Genomic DNA, 20,047 nt, shown 5'->3' on the forward strand with positions numbered 1-20,047 from the left:
TCATCACTGACTGTAAAAACTTCACCCTCGACTTCAAGCAGTGTGAATTCTGTGCTTCTTCACTCTTCATGAACTCTGTGACACCGATTTCCAAATGAAATGCAAACTTTAATCACATCTGAAATAAGAAATTTGACCTCCTAAGCACGCAGTTCAGTTTCTTCTCTCCTTCTCCCACTTAAGACATTTGTGACGTTGTCCCAGAAACAGAACATGATTCGTCTGTGAGTCAGTCCTGTCTGAGAAGATGCTTCAAACCATAAAATAGATTTTGCTTGACATGTGTTAAGTCAGCAATCTTTCCCTTGACTTTGTTGCACTGAGAGACTATTCAGAGGCTCAGGAAATCTTGGCAGGTGTTTTAAGCTAAGTGGCTTATATGGTGTTCCACTGTTAGTTTCCAATATTCAACTTTCTGACAATATTCTAATTGTCAGAGATACTGAATTCTTTGTCTTTGTTATTTTTAAGTTGTGATGATTTACATTACAAGATATTGAAATATTTGTGACTTGAGTAATAACTATATGATATTTATGATATTAAAATATAATATAATAATATTTATGTGCCACAAACCATGTGGATTCTGTAAAATCTGAATCCAGTCAATGCACAAAATATTGTCAATGCTACCGACCAGTCTGAACCCACAACATGGTGAAACATGGTAGAGGCAGCACATTGCTATGGGTATTTTCTTCAGCATGGACAGGTAACCAATCAGCATTGATAGTGTTGTGGCGCAACCAGGAAACCCTGTAGATAATCTATTAGATGCTGCAAAACACCCTGTTAGACCAATGACTGAGTGGTTCAGACTAAAGTATTTGCATGTGTAAGAATGGCCCAGTCCAAGTCCAGATGTCAAGACCAGAAAATTTGCATCTAAAGAAACTATCCATCCAATCTGACTCAGATAGAGGTAATAGGAAGAGAAGAATGGGAAACAACACCAGATGTGCATTTTCTCTAGATTAAAAAAATGGATGATTTCCCTCCCACTATACAATAGATTGGAGGATTCTGATTCTAATTTGACATGATGTCAAAAGGTTTAATGTGTATGGACACTTATGGAATATTTGTTGCCTCTCTCCACATTTCAACTTTTGCTTTCCGAATGAACCCGGTGAACCCTGATGATTCCTATTCAGTACAGGAACACCGGCTGAACATCTAATTGGTTCGAACAGTCTGTTCGGTTGTTGGGCTGTTGCGCACCACAGGGATCGTTGTGTCACAGGATGCCATTCTCTCCTCCCCTGTGACAGCCGTAACTCCGAGTTTGGTAATATTCATTACACGTGAATTCATTGTGGAGCGTGGAGACGTCTCACATGCCATTGGCTTTGTTTGGATATTTACATTTGCTCATAGAATCTCCAATATTTTTAATTGGGCACAGGCTGTGACAGCAAATTTAAATGCAGATCAGAGTTCTCATTTTACTCATTTAAACGCACGTCTCATTCATTGGTTAGATTTGATGAGGGTGGGGTCTCACTAAAGAGTCTTTTGGCGTCGCGCTCGTTCAGATGGGTTTTAACAGAGACGCAATCTGTGTTGGAGCAGAAAAAAAAGTGCTCCAAGACCATAATTGAGGAGAAGAAAACAGTCTGATCAAGTGCTGATGAGGTTGGAAGTGTTTTGATGTTGCTGTCAATCTCTCCTCTGTGCTTCAAATGGGGCTTCACTAGTGGACACCACCGGTGTCCTGTCTGCAAGGTGAACGTCAGCTGAGCATCACGAACAGTGGCTTCATCAGTCTGTGGTTTCTTTCACTTTTCAACACAAGTATGACCAGAAGACCCTCGCCCTGACGCGCCCTGGTGCGTGCATGCTGCTGGAGCAGGGTGTGTGCGGACTAGCATGAAGCGCCATGGGTTGGTGCGACCGCGGGGTTCAAACGCTCCTGGCCACGGCAGGGGCTTTCGCCGCCTTCAGCTTGATGACCATCGCTATTGGCACGGACTACTGGCTCTATTCGCGGGCATACATCTGTAATGGCACCAACGCCACCACAGACGAGATCAAAACTAAGAAAGGCGATCTCACCCACTCAGGACTGTGGAGAATCTGTTGTATTGAAGGTAAGCTCCCCTCAAACTTTAATATGTCTGCACTTTTTTCCTCCAGTGAACAAGATTTTTTTTATGTCAAATATAAAATAGTTTTCGTTTTAGGATTACTTTTTTTCCCCCGGCGCGCACAAAGGACGCGCTCCTTTTACGCACGTCAAATGCCTCTAAATAGGAATAATTCCACAGCTGAAGAACCTTATAACTGTGGGGGAAAAACTTTTAAGTGATTTATACAATATGTTAGAGATGCGCAGGGGGAAGAATGGGCATTTTAAGATGAAGAAGACGGAGTAAACCTGTGCGCCAATACACCGCTTAAATCTCACACATAAAGCCTTTGCGAAAGAATGCCATGCCAAGCCGGCGCGTCTGAGCCCATTCACTCTCGCTGCCAGGAAATGTGCGCGTTATTAGTCTACTTTCATTCATGTCTTTATTGTATTCAACGCTGCGTTGCTTGGCAACATCTATGAAATCGCTATGGAAACATGCCCGGTGACTTAAAAATAGATGACTCTGAGTCCACGTCATGTCCGCGCAAAAGAGGCAAAAACTAATAGATTTAGAGAGAAAAACAAATCTAAACGGAACATCCGATAAACACTTAATTCTCTTAGGTTTTCGCTTCCTTTTTCTGGCGGAAATGTAACGGATTAGTGTTCCGGAGGTGCGCTGGCAGTGACGTCTTTCTCCAGAGGCAGACAGACGCTCATTGACCAATCTTTCTTCCGAACACCCCTTGACTTCTTGCCTCTGCTATCAATGAGAGAATCGCTGTGACTGCGTGGATTTGTTCACGACACGGATGTCTGTCATGAGGCAGAAATTGGTAGAAATTGTATTCAATAAACACAGGCAGGAAAAAGAAGTGTGATTTTCTTTTACTCGGTTTTCGATTCCAATATTGGCTTTTCAAGGCAGCTAAATTTCAGTACAAAATACTGCTTGCTCATAAACGCAGGTTAGATCAGTGAAATACAGGAGGAGGTGGAGTCAGTCCTTAACACTACAGGCAAAGGCAAAACATTTGGCAGGAACAATTAAAGATATCCATTCTTTATAGAATATTTATTATTGTGAACTTTACTTTCCTTTCATTTGCATTTTGCTGACATTAGATAAGCAGCATAGGTGAATGTGGTTGCATTGCAGTGTCATAGGTAGGATTGCTGTACAAATAAAGGGAAAACGAGATTGTCCCCTTGTTGGATAGTTTATTGAACTAATGGCACAACATATTGGAATCCTTTCAGAAAACAGGCAGGATGATTAGGATGAATATAAAGAGACGAAGGAAGGACAGACAGAAAGAAAACAAATGAGGGGAAAGAGACAAAGCAACAATACTTACATTTAATAATAATAATAATGATGATAATAATAATAATAATTATAATGATGATGATGATGATGATGATGATGATGATGATGATGATATGAGATATGCAAGATTGAAATAACTAAATCAAATCAAATCAAATTTTATTTGTGTAGCACATTTCAGCAGCAAGGCATTTCAAAGTGCTTTACATCATAAACACAAAAACACAAAGTCATGCAACATAGAATAAACAATTCATTGTTACATATTACGTTTCAAGTACAATTTTAAATGTGCTTACTTTACAAACAGCCCCTCAAGTAGAAATTATGTGTCTGTGTTTGCATGTATGCTTGCAAATCAGTTTGGGTAGAAGTTGTCTAATTAAATTGCGGGAAGGGTCAATTGGTGTCGGGAATGGAAGCACCATGTAAAACCAATGAACATGGCCATGAATGCAAACAAAACCCACAGCAGTGAGCTGACCCAATAGGCAGCACTAACCGGATCCCCAAATGTTAATGTTTCCCTCCCCACTGACCTAGAACGTCCACACAATGAAATCACCTAACCAAATTCAGATCTTTGTTTCTAATAAAGCCAAAGTGTCACAACCAGGGCAACCACCTGGTAACACCCATAAGTAGCCCTTAGATTTCCACAGAGTACTGTATGAAATTCACTCACCATCAGTGAACAAGACCTAGGTGGACTCAAGCCACTTTGCTTGACAGAATCAAATTAAATGACACCTGGAGCAATCTCCCTGGTGCTCCAGTCCAAGAGAGTTAAAGGGATTCTCCAACAACACAAAGACATTTCCACTCTGCCCTACCCTTAAAACTGAGGAGCAGAGCAGGGCCATAGAATATGGAATATGTGATCAATCAAAGTAATCTGATATGTTTTGGTGTTTGCTCCATGTAGTGTATTTTTATTTAGTACTGAATACTGTTGTACTGTCAGTGGAAAGTCTCTTAGTGTTGGAACAGTGGATATTTTCCCTTCGTTATTTCCAAGTTTCACATTTCCCCATTTCATCCCAGCCCACACACAAAGAGAGAGACACAGAGTCATTGTCAAGCAATGAAACTCTGCCGGGCTCGTCCTGTGGTGAAGGTGGACAGATGCGACGGACATCCGGGTGTGTTGTGATAAGATAGTTTCGCTTCTGTGTCTTTTGCCAAAAACTACGAGCTGCTGCAAAGTGGCTCAGTTGTCATGGAGACTCATAAAAGTAGAGGAAAAGACAAGCGAAGAACAATCCCCCACTAACGCTGCGACCACCACCACACACAACCCTGCAGTCACAAAGACAAACACAGTTATTGAGGGTTTCACAGCTACCGGGTGAAACATTGGCCTGTTTTGCAGAACACTCTAAGACATCAACACGTCTCTCGGTGACAGCGCATTGTTAGAAGACACGCAGCAGCTGTTCAGCACCACTCAGCCTTTATTCCTGTCCAATAAACAAATAGCTGCGCTTGCAGGGCACCATGCTCACATGCCGCGCCTCTTTTTCAAATGAAATCAGAAAGACAGGGTCTCTTCAGTATGAGGCCAGCACTCCATTCATATGCAGTTCACACACTTAATACTGTGAGGCCAGCACCCGGAAACTTCACCCAGTGTAAAAAATATGAATGAACCAATTCGACTATCTAATTTGCTGCATCATATTTAAAGCAAACGCCTCAGCTGGCGGTGCATTGCTGTGAGCCGTAAAGCAGCTGTTTTTCTTGGGGGCTTTTGGTTGATATGTGTGTCTTTGAGAGAAGGTGCTCAATTATATTCGATTGCGTTGGGGGCAGGAGGTGGCTGAAGGTCACTTTGCTGTTTCACCATGTTCCACGTATCTGTCATTAAAGTGTTGCTATCAAAAAGCAGTGTGGGGGACGGGGTGTCTATTTAGCCAGCAGGTGTTAACGTCCACCTTCTTCTCTTCGTCCTCACGTCCTCTGATGTGCTTGTTCTTTCTTCATCTCCGCAAAAGTTCAACCTCTCCATTCTAATAATCATTTCCTGCTTCGCCACTTTCTTTTGTGTTTCCGGTTTTCCGAAGCTGCTTTTTTAATGGCAGTTTCTGAGACAGTGCAAATTGAGACTTTGGTAGTTTGAGTTAATATTTAACGTCAAAACCAAAGTTAAGTAAATACAACCTATTGTTTTCTGCCTTACAGATTAAGTTAAAATGTTGTCACTGTGACGAGGGTATTTGAAGATATATACCACAATCAATGCTTCAAGAGAATAAATGACAAAATTTTCTATGTTTCATTATTTATTTATTCAGATAACAATTCTTTCTTTTACTGCCCTTCATAGAGCTGCTTATTTAAAGCCAGTTGCTCAGTCCACACTACATTACATACTGTGATCATGTTAAAGTGAAAATTAGAGTTACAGTGAGGTAAAATCCTGAAAACAAAGCTTTGCATTTGATACGTTGCATGTAAGCATGTATAAATATTTCAGTTACGTTTTTCAACATTTGGAGGTCACAATTTTTATTTTTGTTCTTCAATAATGTCACAGCTGTCCCTTCATTTAACTCGAATGCTGTTAATTAACTGAGGAGAAGCTTACAAAGCTATAGTGTCACTAGATGGGCATTCAGACTGTTGCTGGATTGGTAAATATTTTCCATAAACCAAATAGACACATCTATAACCTAGCCCTATTTGAAACCTAAACAACTGTCTTTTCAGAAATTATGCTGTAAATGTGCAATATAAATGTTTAACTAAAGTTGCAAAGTTGCTTGTGATTTTGACATTTTGACCTTAGGAGATGTAGTGTTAATTAGTGAACTCAAGAAAAACTAGATCATTTCTTTTGATGCTTGTTAACACAGTTGGGGCAGATCTTTCACCCTGTTTTCCTCCTTGTGAGACACAAACAAAAAGCTGAGAATGACCTTATGTCTGCCTGAATCAGAGTGGTTTTACTAGTTTGTTTTATGTTTTAAAGGAGGACAAACTGAGTCAAAGCAGCTGATTTTTCTTCTGTGTGATTTATTTTATTTCCCATGCATTTAAATTTTTTTTTATTGCCTTAAACACATTGCAAATTTATAATACAGATGCAAATATCAGCACAGCAAAGTTAAGATTTTAGATTTTTAAGGTTATTTAAGACCCAGAGCAATCTTTGCTAAATATCTAATTGGGATGAATGTAGATTATCCACAAAGCATTTCAAATGAGTGTGAAATCCCCCAAAAAACAAGAATAAAATAAAATAAATGCAGATGGAAATGACTAGTCAGACAACATAAAGCATCCCATTAAGTAGAAAACTCCTGATATATATACAAATATTTACACATTTCCAAGTAATTCCCTCATAAATATAGATAACATTGAGAATCAATTGCTTGTGCGCATTTTTAACTGACTATGCATAACAGGACTCACAACAGCTTACATGTGGCATAAAATCTCAGTTTTCTCCCAACAACTTGGATACACATGCACAGTCGAACTCAAGCTGTGTTTGAAGAAATTGCAGCCTGGTGACAATTTAATTAACCAACTGTCAGTCATATCAACACTGAATCACTGATGTCTTTGCCAAAATTGCTTTTCTCTCATCCTCACTTGGACTAAATGACAGAGAGACAGAAGAAAAAAAAATATTGGCGCAGTTTGTTTGCTGCCCCGGTTTTCTCCGCTTCCACAACAATTAATTCATGTGTTGGTGAATCATTGAAAGTTGTGGGAACATGTCTGCTTTGGACATTGAGCCTTTTAGCTATGCAAAACATAATCATTTAACTTATTGTAAACCTTTGAGTGCTCTCATCTTTGTTGGAGGTTCAGGGGTGATAAAGATTAAAGTAAAACCACAGCTGAAACACTACTTGTGTTTGTTTTTAAACTGTGTAGAAGTAATACATGTTCATCATTTACTGACTGATGGTATTGCGTAATGTAAATGCCAATTTTGATTGGGTTGATCATTAATCTATCTGCAAAGCCACTGAAATATTGAAATGAGGAAGTCAAAGCATCGAGCTTATTGCCATTACAGGACTCCAATAAACTCTAGACTGAACCAGCCATTTACCTTGAGCATTATTTAGAGGAGTCAATTTATTCTTGGCAATTTTGGAGAAGGAACTGCAGAGATCCAGAGCAGGTCAGGACAGGGCATCCATTTATCAGCTACTGTTGAAAGAAAGCAATGAGGAGAGGAGTCCTAAATACAATCTACCATAAATCTAAAGGACATGCGAAAATCCCAGACCAGATCTTACATAGTGTATGCAAATATTATATCAGTGTGATTTTGCAATGCTTCAAAATAATTGACTATTTCACAGAAAACGATTTGAGGCAATATTTGAAGCTATATTTGATAAACAATTTTTCTCTATCTCTTTACTTGAAAATTACAGTGATTGACAAAGAAAATCTCATAAAAAACCAAAACAAACATTTGCCTTCTTAAGTGGGAAAGATTTTTTTAGAAAACTATGACAGAGTTCAGATTTTCACAGGAGCAGAGCTGTCCTTCTGGACTGTGTGTGGGATTAATTACAAACTATTTGCTCAAAACTTCTATTAGGTGCACTACAATTATTTGTGAGGATATCTACCCTGTGGATCTCTTGTTATGAACAAGACACTTTATTTGTGGGATAAACTATATTTTTAATTTTGTTTGTGTCTAGCAAGTCACCATTTCTGTGCTGTGGAACTGTCAATTTAAAATGTAATAGAAAATTAAATTAAATTAAATCAGATCAAGACATTTTGTTTGTACCATCTTTCCTTCATTCTGTTGAGTCGTTCCCTGCAATTAAATATAATGAAATGAGTGCATGGTCCATTTACATTTCTTCCAACCTGAGAGTCTAATTCTGGTGCAAAGAGGATGTGGTTGCATTGTCACAAAATGTGAAAATATTGAACGGGTGTGAATTCTTTTGCAGTGCACTTCATATATAAAACAGGTTGTTTTTAAAGCATAACCTAAAGTGAGGACAATCTGAATTCTCCTTTTATTTTTCTGACTTTAAATCACGACAGAATGATTAAAACTCTAATTACAGGTAAGATCCAGGCGGTTGATTAGAGAGAGCCAGAAAATGTCTTTGCAGTATCACCTTTCAAAAAACTTTTCAGCCCATGCAGTAATGCCTTTTCCCCCAAGAGCCATTGTCCTGTGTGTCTAACGTACAAGACTCTTTTTGTTCCCTGATTGTGCATTTAGTTTACTTTGCCCTGACCTTTGAATATTTTGGAATGCTGCTCATCTGGTCATTTTATAGTAATAGGTAGTACTGAATGGACCAAAGCATTTAAAGTGTGTTAGAGTGTGTCACTGTATTCACACTATAATGCACAGATGCACCCCAGGTTCAAACTGTTGATTGTGATCCCAGAAATGTTGAAGCAGGTCATTAGAAACAAAGAAAAGTACAGAGGTAGGTTTGAGCACCCTCATCTATCAATGTGGTTATAACAATTTTTCCTTCAGGATGTGTTTGCAAATGGGTGAATTTTCCCTTTTCAAAATAAGGGCTCTTTGCTTTTCTCCTGTTGTCTTTTGCTCTATTACTGTCACAGTAATTGTACACTTACATCCACACGTGTGCCGACAAATGGACATTCTTGTTTGTTGTCTCCTACATATGTGTTGACAGTTCTGTTTAGAGGGGATGTTCGTGAAAACACTATCTCTTATTTAATGGGTATCAGAATAAAATGAAAATGTCAAAAAGCATCCTTGGAGACTATTTATGTAAATGAGCTTATTAAAGACTCAGTGGTTGCTATGGAGGAGAGAAGGAGAAGCTCAGTACGGGGCTCCCAAACTCCAGTCAGAGTCAGCGAACCCATTATTTCTTTTGATACGTTAAGTGTGCATAATTAATTTTCAGTTTGTTACTCTTGCACTTTTCCCTTCCCGATGCAAACTTTTTGTTTGCTCTTTGGCTTATAAATGTTTCCTGTGCTGCTTTAATTATGATTGCATTCTCCCTCGCTGTCACTCTCTCTCTCTTGCTAATTTGCTTCGCTTGAATGCTCACAGAAACCCTACTTACTGTGGATTCCAATACATATACATATTTTTCATTATTTTGTTTTCTGTGGTTTTGCTATTTCATTTTCTCCCATTCTCTTTTTTTTAAAGAACATGATAAATAATTTCAAAAACCTTTTCCCCATCTACATACTGTCTCTGGGGATTTATCTTACATAGTGTACTAAAAATATCAGAAGCACCATTTGATTCAGTTTCTGTATTCAGTGTTCTTTGCATGGAGTCTGTTGACATTCCACATGCAGACTAGTCAATAAATGCTCACTTGTGATTTTATCAGACCATATATAACTTACAAAATTTTGGGAGTTCCTGGATATTTTCTTTGAAAGAAAAGAATTCTGTCTCTGAGTCCCACTCATTAATCAGGACAGGAAGACAATTGTTATCAGAACAAGAACCAAACCAGTTCTTGTTGGTCAGCCCTGCAGATCCTTTAGTGTTCCTGAAAGAAGAAACTGACCAGTTTGAGTTTCATCTTTTCATCAATAAATTCAACTCATTTTTATTGTCCAATTCCTGCTGTCTCATATTTTCCCAAAAATTGCTTAAGAAAACACTGAATAACAACTGAATTAAAAACTTACACTGAATAAAATGGAACATTGTAGAGTGTAGTATTTTTGAACAGGTGAGTTTGAATGTAGAAGTGATCAGAAGGAGAATCAGATGTCCAGTGGGAGTGAAATCCAAAGTCAGGGAATTTAGCGGCTGAAAGCTCTGCTTCCCCTGGTGTCAAGGCAGACAGAGAGCACAATGAGGTGGATGAAGGATGATGCCCTGAGGGAGCATGAGGAAGTAGTGTTGTGCAGAAGAACTAGAAAATAATGATGGGTAAGTCTGAAGATGGCCTTGTATGTTTGCAGGAGGATTTTAAATTCCACTATGAATTTATCTGGAAGCCAGTGTAATGACTGCAGAACTGAGGTGATGTGTTAAAGTCTAGTGGTATTAGTGTTGATGCATGTGACTAAAATGTAGATTTACAAGCTGTACAAGATTATGGAGGGATTTATTAGGGGGACCAAAGAAGAGAGAATTACCGAAGTCAGTAGGAGAGGCGATGAGGTCACAGACAATGACAGAGGCTGTACAGGAGTTGAAGGAGGGATATTCAAAATTAATGTTATGAAAATGAAAATAAGCAGACCGGGTAATATTATTAGTATAAGAATAAAATGATGATATGCTTTCAAGGAGGTCATCCACACTTTTGGAAGAAGTCAGATCTGGCCCACATCAGATTTCTTTGGGTCAGATTTGAGACACTTCTGAATGTGGTGCTGATGCTGACATATCAAAAATTGCTCTCAACATCCTCAAGTTCTGAATGAAATCAGTCTCTGCAACATCCCTATCCCACCAGTGAAAAAAATAGTGGAACACTGTTAAAAGGAATGTGAACGATCATACAAGAAATACAGATTTCAGATAAAACTGGAATAGAACATCAAGATCTGCCACACATGCCATTGGCACACATAAGAGTAGGTGGAGTAAGTTGTTGGAACTGGTCAGGAATATAGCATGGTAAACATAGTAACAGGCTTAATAGTAACATTTTGTCTTCTCTGCTGTTAACAATTTGTAAAATCATTTAAGTTTTATTCTGCTGAGAGGACACAATGAAACATAGGAACTATTTCTGCTACACACCCTGTGTGGCATGATTTGGTGTTTGCAATTATCAGAATAAGAGAGGTGTTTGTGTTGTTGTTAGCTCACCACATGAGCAATATGTTTTTTTTTGTTTGTTTGTTTTTTTTACTAAAGTCTCACATTGTGGTTTAAAATTAGTACAGAGCCATTTTTTTTCCACCAGTGACTAGACACAGAAACTTGTGCTACATTTCCGCCGACTGATTTGACACTAATTAATTTGATGTCCCTTATTAGGCAGCAGACCTAGTTAATGAAAGCCATTGTGCCCTTAAAAGCTGTGCCACAGACAATCACAGTTCTGCAGCTTACCTTCAGACACCTGTAAAATTGAGTTGACAGATATCTGTTGAAACTGCAGTAAATGAAGGCTGGTATTTATGTGGTAGGACAGCTTTCATCCGCTGTCACAGGTAAAGTACAAAAGATGAATTTGATTTGGGAAAGTCTTTGTTAGATATAAAGATTAAGCTAAGAAAAGCTTTCTGGAAGCTCATCTAATTCATGATTGAATAAACCTTCATCCTGAATGACAACCGTGCCGTTATATATTTAAATGCAGGGGAACATGAGTTTAAAAGAAACGATTTTCATACAGGTAGTTTTAATAGGTTTTAATTAAACCACAGAGTCAGAAAACAACAATTGTTTGCACTATTACATAAATAATGTGTGAAATAGCCTGACATGTTTTTGAGAATCGGCTTGATCACAACAGCTAATTTATAGTTTTAATATTTTTGATTTCTAAAACTGTGATTTAAAATGTATCAGTCCTTGTCACCTTGTGGTAAAATAAGTGCAGCATGTGACACCTTAAATGTGTGCAGTGACTAAAAGTTTAACCCTCGCTCTAACACATGTGCAATAGTAAACTATGTAAGAAAGGGTTTCAAAACCAGACAGATACAGAAGATAAGAAGGTAGGAGATTCAATGCTTTGTCTGAGAAAAAAAAAGAAGCTGTATGTATATTGATGATTTGCAAATATGGAAGGGCCCTATGTTAGCATTAATGAGCGTGTAACACCCCTCCTTTTCACACATGCGATTTGGCTCATTCACTATGGCCTACAGCCTACGGCATATTAGTGGTGGATTATCTTCAATCCTTAATTCCTCTTTGTTTTACAAACACAGCACAGATGTGCAACAAAAGGCACATCCAGAGTGGCTTCAAAGTGTTGCGGTAAAAGGGTCACTGATCGCGTTCAATTGCCAAGCTTGCACAGAAGAATCAACGTAGTGACTCTAGTGTCGTTTGTTGAAGTTGCACATTCCAGCATACATGCTTGTTTTTCCACACATATTCACAGGGATACACCCGTAATCAAAGATGCCAGTTTAGATCTCTATCTGCCTTGGTACTTAGGGGCTTCATCTGTATCAACATATAACACAGAAAGAGATGCACAAGAAAATGTAGGATACACAAGCACATTCAATTTTAAAAAGCTCAAACTTTGTGTGTGCCTGTGTGTGTTCTTGTGCAAGAGAAAGATTTATAGTTGACATTTCAATGTGTGTCTGGAACAAATGCTTCCATACTTGTGTGTAAAGGAACTTCTGACTCTTGTGGACACATTTTATCCACATTTTATATATGAATTCTGAATCCAGGGGTGACCACATCTTTTGTTTTTCTTTCCGAAGATGCAAAATAACCATTTGAATCAGAATATACCAATCAGTTTTATGTGGACTCATTCTGATTCTTTTGTGCTGCAGGCATCAATGAAGGCAGCTGCTACTGGATCAACCACCTTACTGATGACGACGACTACGACACAGACCGCTCTGAATATCTGCTGCGTAAGTGTTGCATTATTGACACTATTATACCCACATATCTGTATTATTTTAGTATTTGATTTTAGAGACGAACCACAAGTGGATAATAATTCATATAGAATAAATTGGCATGTTTTTTGAAATGTTAATTCTGATCTTAATGAAACTAAGCTAAAGAAAATCAAAGACAGCTTGGAAATATTAAACCATGTGAGGTGGTAACAATGGTAAAATTGTCCCTAAAATAATGCTTAAATTACAATGAATTACAATTATCCTTATTCTACAATTGTTACTTCTAAAAAAGAAAAAAAAACAACTTTTCCTCTGAGGTGTAGCCACAGTGAATCATCTGTCGCCATCCTATCTCTGAAAAACACATGTGATGCGCACATAGAAGATTAAGCATTCAAATTTTATGTTTACATTCATGTGTTTCTATAGGGATTCTATTTAGGAATAGACTAAAGGTTGTAGATAATATGCATTTTTGTGTTTGCTTTCTTCCATTGCTCACCTCAGTTTTCACACACAAACCTTTGGACCCATCAACACTGAAACTGGTGGTGGGCTATTTGAAAGCTGTTCCTTTGGTTTGAACAATAACAGCGCACTGGCCTATAAATCCAATTTAAAGTTCATGCGTCTTCAACTCTCTACAGAGCAGGCGACTATAAAATGAAACAAGCATTAAAAAAATCCCCTGACCTTCACATGTTGACAGCAGCAACCTTTATTTCTACACCTGTATGGCAGCCGTCCATCCACAGGAATTGCCCCACATCACCTCCCTGTAGGTTGGGGGCGATGAGGTGGGGAGATGTAATGATGCAATTCTCCTGTGATAAAACTGTGGTCATGTTTAGTAGAGGAGACTAAGCCTTCCACAGAGGTCATCTGAAAAAATAAACAATAATAATAATAATAATAATAATAATAATAATAACAGAATATTTTTAGTATCTATCAACTTGATTAATTTCATGAGACATCATATTTTCTCACATTATCCCACAGTAACATGCAGTTGTGGTAACCACTTCATGTACTTGCTAATAGATGGGTGGCATTTCCTACCGCTCCTGTTGTTACTTGGAGATTTAGCTCGAGTTTCAACCCTACAAGTCCTAAACGTAGCAGGGAAGATCCAGCTAAATTTATGTCCAGATGAACTCTTTCTGGAAAACAAAACAAAATGGTGCAATCTTTTATTTGTGGGTTTGCAAGCAACATTACAAAATCCATTCTCTAATCCATGGGAAGAATGTTGGCAGAGAAAAGACTGCAGTGCTCCGGCTTTACCTGCAGGTCAGCTCTAAGCCATTGAGGGGTCTGCTGCCCAGCTTCGGTCTCTGTGGCCAAGTTGGCACAGAAGAATCAACTTCTAAAGTAAATCTTTAGAAGGAAACATTAAACAGACTCTGTTTAATGACTCAGACTCAATTAGCACCAGCATGTCTTGCTTACACTCTATAATACAATTTATATTAAACCGTTAAGTCTAACATCAAGATCTGTGACTGGTTCTTTGTCAAAGCTCAGACAGCCTTCTTTGTACAACTTGTTTAGTAACTGAATTAGTTATGAATTACAAGACAGTCCTTCACCAAACAAATCCTTTAAATAAAAAAGTGTGTTCAGAGTGGGGAAAAGTGTTGAATCTCATCACTTTCTATATTGATTTTTTTGCAAAAAGACAAACAAAAAAAACCTTGTTTTTCTTGTGAAAAAGAAATTTTACATTGATGCCACAGTATTCAGTCTGGAACATTTAGGTTAGAATGTCGTGTTACAATGTTTATTTTTAAGTTTATAGTTAAAATAATCACCGTGTCAGTGACAAAGTGCTATAATCAGTTTCCCAATGATGTACACTCTACTATGGTTTCTTATAATTTTTTTAATTTTTGGGCATCATTTGTGGTTTAATTAAAGGATAGTGCTAGTCTGAGAGAGAACCGTCACTCAAGCTCTAATTGTGCTATTTAAAATCAAAGAATGGTCTCACACATGGTTCCTTACTTTATTACTGGTTTTTAGATTTGACAAAAAGCTAAACAAGGAACATGAAGACAAAAAAGAAGTTCAAAATTCAAACACATTATCTTGTGTGTTTATAAGACATGAAGAGTACTGTCTCTTTTTCTATACTATAAATTTGTATTGACGGGTTTGTCGCACATGGACATTATTTATATTCAGTTTGTAAAGGATCTTATTTTTAATGAAAGCAGAATCAGTATCTAACAATGAAAGACAGATTTTGGACTCAGTCCAGGTTATGTCCATTAGTCAAACTAAATGAAAAAAGGGCTTGATGAAAGGCTACACAGCTGAATAAAGCCCGGCCAACCTTGCATGTGAAAAATGGTGATTCATTTTTTGTTGGTGGTAATTGTCATTGAGTACTCTTATTGCAACCCACAGCTGATTAGCCAAGCTTTGTCACAACAAGGACTCAGAGAATAAATGATAATGGGAGTTCTCTGGAAGTGGGAGTGAGACAGTGTGGGATTGAATTGATGAGATTTTTAAAGTTACAGAATTTTCTCTTTCTTTATCATACAAAATTATTCTGCTGCATATAATACTGTATTTAGCAAAAGAGGAAATACTCAATAATTCATAGTCATTTAAACTTTTCACATTTCATTCCAAGAAAAGTTATTTTTCTGTATTTTATGTAAACAAAAATGTCTGAAGGTCTTTTTGTGTATGTCCTCAACAGATTTATACACAAAGAGATTTTGGCTTTTCTACTTTGCGAAACTGCTTGCGATCTTTCAGACTGGATAGAAAGAGCTTGTGAACTGTTAGTTTAGAGTCTTGCCACAAATGGCTTTCTTCTTGCTTCTCATGCTTAAAGGCATCATATGCGGACACCGCAGCAAACATTTGTGCTGGGACATTGTCCCAGCACAAATGTTTTGGAGCTATAGGAATTGCCACCCATCTTGTGGATCTCTGCAGCTTCTGCAGCTTGATTAATTTCATGAGACATTGTGTTTCCTTTACATTACCCCACAGTAACATGCAATTGTGGTAACCACTTCATTGGCTGCTTCTCTCATTAATACTGTCTTTTCCTGACCTCCTGGCATATTTAATTTAATTCTGATTTATTCTGGAGGGATTTCCACATTTTCTGCCTCTTTGCAGGTGTTGTTCGGGCCTTCAGTGTGTTCCCCATCCTCAGCACCACCCTGTTGATGCTTGGCGGGTTGTGTGTCGGTGTGGGGCGAGCATACAACAAGACAAATAATGTACTCCTCAGTGCAGGCATTCTTTTTGTAGCCGCAGGTAAGCTGAATGACACACACACATGCACACTGACAGCCTCACTCTCAAAGAGCTTCAATCATCTGGGCTGTGGGCCAGAATATGAAAGTTTCTTCCATTAATAGTGATGTGGCACTAATAGACTCATGCGGTACTCAGAGATAGACACACATCTCAATCATAGGCAATGATCATAAATGTCATTTAGATTACCAGAAGTGATGAAAATCCTGCATTCACTGGTTGATAAATAATAAGTTTTGTCTTGGCTGTTAGAAAAGTTGTGATTGTTTTTAAGGCAAGAAGTAGTTATTCGTCTTTCCTTTTACCAGGCCTAAGCAATATCATCGGTATCATTGTCTACATCTCAAGCAACACCGGGGATCCAGGTGACAAGCGAGACGATGACAAGAAGTACACCTACTCCTATGGCTGGTCCTTCTACTTCGACGCCCTCTCCTTTATTGTGGCTGAAACTGTCGCCGTCCTTGTCATCAACATCTACATCGAGAAGAACAAGGAAATCCGCTGGAAGGCACGGCGCGAATTTATCCGCTCGCTGTCCTCCTCTTCGCCATACTCTAGAATACCCAGCTTCCGCTACCGTCGGAGGACGTCTCGCGCCAGTTCGCACTCTACGGAGGCCTCGAGGGAGAACTCGCCTGGAGGTGGCATGAAGGGGGCAACGTCTTCCAGCGGGCCCTTGGATGAGCTGTCCATGTATGCCCTCGCAAGGGACAGTGTGACAGAGAACACATACAGCCCTGAGCATGAGGGAAGTGCTGAATTCCTGCAGGTTCATAACTGTTTCCCAAATGATTTAAAGGATGGAGTAAATCGCAGAACCACGCCTGTGTGAGTGGGAGGATTGTGAGTTCAAAGTTGACCTGAATGATGCTGTAAAATCAGCAGTCTGATGTACTGCATGAGCTCACCCTGTGAAAAAGAGCCTCTCAATTTTCTGAAAGGACCAAAAGTAAACAGGAGGACAGTGAGGAGGAGAGCAGATGAGCCAATTAACAAAATAGGGAGAAAATCACTTGCTTTTAGAGTTCAGTGAAGCAGTACAGAGTTACCAAGGTCTGTGCTTTAACCAATTCAAGTTTTATTTTTGAACTGTTCAAATATGAGCAGTCTGTTAACACATTCAATGTTTACAAAATTATTCCCACACTTTTTAGCTAAACTTGAGAATGAAACCTTGAGGCTTGTAATTCAGATGTATCTACGTATTATTCAAACAACATGGTGCTAAATGAAACATATTCTTCAGTGTTCCATTTGTATGCGGCGTTATCTCTAGTTTCTTGTTGTATTCCATGTAAGGCTCTAAATACAACCTTGAAAGAGAGTCAGTGTCTTTACAAAATTATATCCTTACTAAACTGTGATGTACTGAATGTTTAGTATCTAGGCTAATTTTATCGCTGTATTGTTTGTTCTTTAATCCCTAACCCCCTCTAAAGCTGGACAGAAAACGGAGCAAAAATTTTACGCTTATGCAAGTGGTCGCACTTGCATATGAGCCTACCTTCTCAAATGGAGGTATCTGTCTTAAAATAAAAGACAAAAAAAATCTCTGGAGAAGCCTGAGCTTAACAAACACACACACAAAAATCGGGACTTCTTTCGGCTCCAATCAGAGTCTTGGCATCAAGTTTTTAAGAGATGATGATTAGAACCAAGCAGAGATTTCTTGTCTGTCTGTCAAAGCTTGAACGTCTGGCAGGCTTGCCACTCCACTGCCAAACAAAGATCCTGCACAGAAGCCAAGGGAACAATGTGGAACTGTATCTCCCAAGGATTTATCTCTATCTACAAGATCTGTGCTGTGCTGCAGGTTCCTGACTGCTCTGTGTGTTAGTTCTCTCAGGAAATACAGCAAAGTTGTGGCAGGTTGAATCCTTTGAGGTCTGCACGAAGCCGGACCAGTGACAAAGACAAACCTCGAGAAAAAGAAGTGAAGAAAAGTAAAAATGCCATGAGATTTTTTAGTAAATACTGTGAGCGTTGTCTGAGCCCGCTGGACTCAGTTGACCAGAGAAAAGTGTGAGAGGAGACAATACTTCATACTATGAAGAGCACATGTAAAAAAAATGAAAAAAAGCATTCAGTGTAGGTCTTTCACTTTTATATATCAGTTTGAAAACGTCAATGTTTAGAATGGAAAGCTGTAAATAAAAATATAATAAAAAAAAACATTCCAATGTGAAAAGAGAATTCAAAGCATCATTTAAGGAAAGATTGTCTCAATAATCAAACTTTGACCAGTCAGGCAATGATCATGTGATTCAACTTACCTTTTTATATTCAGCTAAGACTAGTATTTCCGTTATGAGTCTGTGATTCTATTAAGTATTTCGTTTTGTAAGGTGAAGTACAGTGAGTATGTTTAGAAAAAGAAACTATATTTCTATTCCATGTATGAGCGGCAGCTGTATTTTACTGTATGTGCTTACACTAATTTATGACTGACGATATAATAAAGCACCTTCTCTCTTGTCATTATTAGGCATTTAAAATTTGGATCATTAGGAGGGAAGGTAAAGAACTGGTTAAGTTGCACAGGTATCAAAAAGTGAAGAATCTGAGGCTCCCATCTTTTTACTGAGGAGTTCTGTTATACACTATGTTCAGTACCAAACTAATCTCTTATGTAAAGGTAATTCAGTGCCTTTTTATGATCTGCTGTGTTCCCCACTTTCAATGTTCTTGCAAAAAGAAAAAAAAGATATTTTTAACTTGTGTATTACCCCCGGCATACTGTAACCGAATAAACAAACAAAATCAGGGTCATTGCTGTTGTACTTTGTGGTGGTGATTTCTTTTCATTAGAGCCGTTTAGTGTGAACAGCCATTGTAATTCATACAGGTGTTGGAGGCCATTTGGAGCTGTTTTAGGAATCCTAAAATCAAAACAGATTCCGCCATTTAATACTAACCGTACATTTACTGAGTTTATGCCACAGAGTTTCCTTTTATTTTTGCAGTGAGGGAGAAAACACAGATTTGGTTTCCTACATAAACTTTGGTCAACTGCTGACCAGTGGAAACATGACTGCCTCCTGCTTTTTCACCATCATAATTGTTATTTAAAAACAAGCATAGAAAACAATTTGAATCATGTTACAGCTGGTGTACAAACTGGCTTTCGAAAACTTTGTTATTCATTACATGAAGGAAATTACCCACAACTTAGCTGGTAGGAAGTGTTTTTCTGTAAAGAAAGAAAGAAGGAAAAGAAGAAAGGAGGAAAGGAAAAAAGAAAGAAATCAAATCAAGACATCAGTAGATAGAGACAGGAATGGACATGGGGAAGTTAGAAACACTGGGGAGTAGGATTACAGAAATTTAGATGGGAAGAGTTGAGTTTTACATGACTGCTTGAATAGACTGAAAAGCTACTCACCACCTGATCAGGTATGAGAATTATATGAATGAACCCACCTAACAGAGGACAACAACCTCTTGATGAACATTTTTCTGTTCTTTGTGTTGCAGCTTTTACTAATCATCTCAGGATTGCTTGTCTTGCCACTAAACACCTCTGATCGCTGTGCTTTGTTCAGTTGTTGGTGGCTGACCTTTCCCTCTCTCCTGAATGCCTTCTCTGCTGCTCAAGATTAAATCGCTGCTGTTTCCATTCAAGCTACAACCCCCCAGCTGGAGTCTTTGCATTGTTTGTGCTACACTAGTGGCAGAGCTCTTTGAACAGAGAAGCTGCCACTTTCAATGTTTGAAAGTTCAAATATTTAGTTCTAATCTTACTGAATATTTAATTTACACCTGAAAAAAAGTGATTCACTTGATTTTTTTAAAATAACCTTTTTACACCTATGTCTTATTTAACTAATGATATT

General features: G+C 38.3%; 1 protein-coding gene across 1 annotated transcript; it reads left to right on the top strand.

Annotated features, from left to right (window-relative positions):
- Positions 1 to 1,728: 1,728 nt before the first annotated feature.
- On the top strand, positions 1,729 to 18,983 carry LOC129363931 (voltage-dependent calcium channel gamma-4 subunit-like). The gene is made up of 4 exons (XM_055036286.1): positions 1,729 to 2,093; positions 12,846 to 12,929; positions 16,068 to 16,208; positions 16,520 to 18,983. Exons 1-4 carry the CDS (start codon positions 1,883 to 1,885, stop codon positions 17,044 to 17,046), a joined length of 963 nt encoding a protein of 320 aa, XP_054892261.1. The 5' UTR covers positions 1,729 to 1,882; the 3' UTR covers positions 17,047 to 18,983.
- Positions 18,984 to 20,047: the final 1,064 nt, after the last annotated feature.

Source organism: Poeciliopsis prolifica, unplaced genomic scaffold, assembly GCF_027474105.1.
Source record: "Poeciliopsis prolifica strain line A6 unplaced genomic scaffold, Auburn_PproV2 SCAFFOLD010, whole genome shotgun sequence".
Classification (NCBI taxonomy): Eukaryota; Metazoa; Chordata; class Actinopteri; order Cyprinodontiformes; family Poeciliidae; genus Poeciliopsis; species Poeciliopsis prolifica.